This window comes from Eimeria mitis, genomic scaffold (assembly GCF_000499745.2).
Source record: "Eimeria mitis Houghton genomic scaffold, Emh_scaff3727, whole genome shotgun sequence".
Classification (NCBI taxonomy): domain Eukaryota; phylum Apicomplexa; class Conoidasida; order Eucoccidiorida; family Eimeriidae; genus Eimeria; species Eimeria mitis.
The window spans coordinates 3511-4190 of NW_013572069.1; the positions used below are offsets into that span (position 1 = coordinate 3511).

Sequence of the window (680 nt, forward strand, 5' to 3'; positions counted from 1 at the left end):
GTTCCTGTAGTGTGTTTATTTATATTCAGTGTAAAAATGTGTATAAATAAACAAAGTTTGTGTTATTGTTGTTTTTTTTTTTACTTATTAGCATCAAAGAAGCGGCCCACCTGGTTCTCAAGCACTTGGTTTCTGATCCTCAGATCGTTCAGAGTTTTGCATGCGGCTTCTGGGGTTTGTTTTGTTTCTCTTTTGGGTGGTTTACGCGGCCCAGTGCCGAGTTTCGATCCCTTCAGCGGTAGATACACCGCAGTTGAGGTGTCTGCGGAGAGTGGCATATGTGGCGCGAAGGGGCCCTCATTCAACACTTCTTGCGGCAGTTCTGTGCAGCGTTGTTCTCTCCCTGCCTCTGAAAAAGAAACATATATCCATCCCCAAATAGACTATTGTTTTGCCGCCTCATGTAGAATCTATAAGCACCTGAGGGGGCCCCTACACGGGGTGTACGTGCAGCTGCTGCAGCCGCCAGCACAAGGGTGCACACATGTTTCATATTCACCCATCTGCAGCTTCATCTGCCTCTGCCGCATACAAACATATATATGAACATACATACAACAGATATGCATAAAACTTTGATGGCTTAACCGCACCGGTGCAGTGTACGTGCGGCTTATATATATATATATATATATATATATATATATATATATATATATATATATATATATATATATATA

General features: G+C 41.9%; 1 protein-coding gene across 1 annotated transcript in view; it reads right to left on the reverse strand.

The window, feature by feature from the left end:
- EMH_0068960 (uncharacterized protein) overlaps nt 1-680 on the reverse strand; it is a gene marked incomplete at both ends in the record, with an annotated part of 2576 nt that overhangs the window by 701 nt on the left and 1195 nt on the right. Inside the window, one exon of the mRNA XM_013498817.1 lies at nt 111-349. Coding sequence (XP_013354271.1) covers nt 111-349 — 239 coding nt within the window. The remainder of the gene's footprint in view (nt 1-110; nt 350-680) is intronic.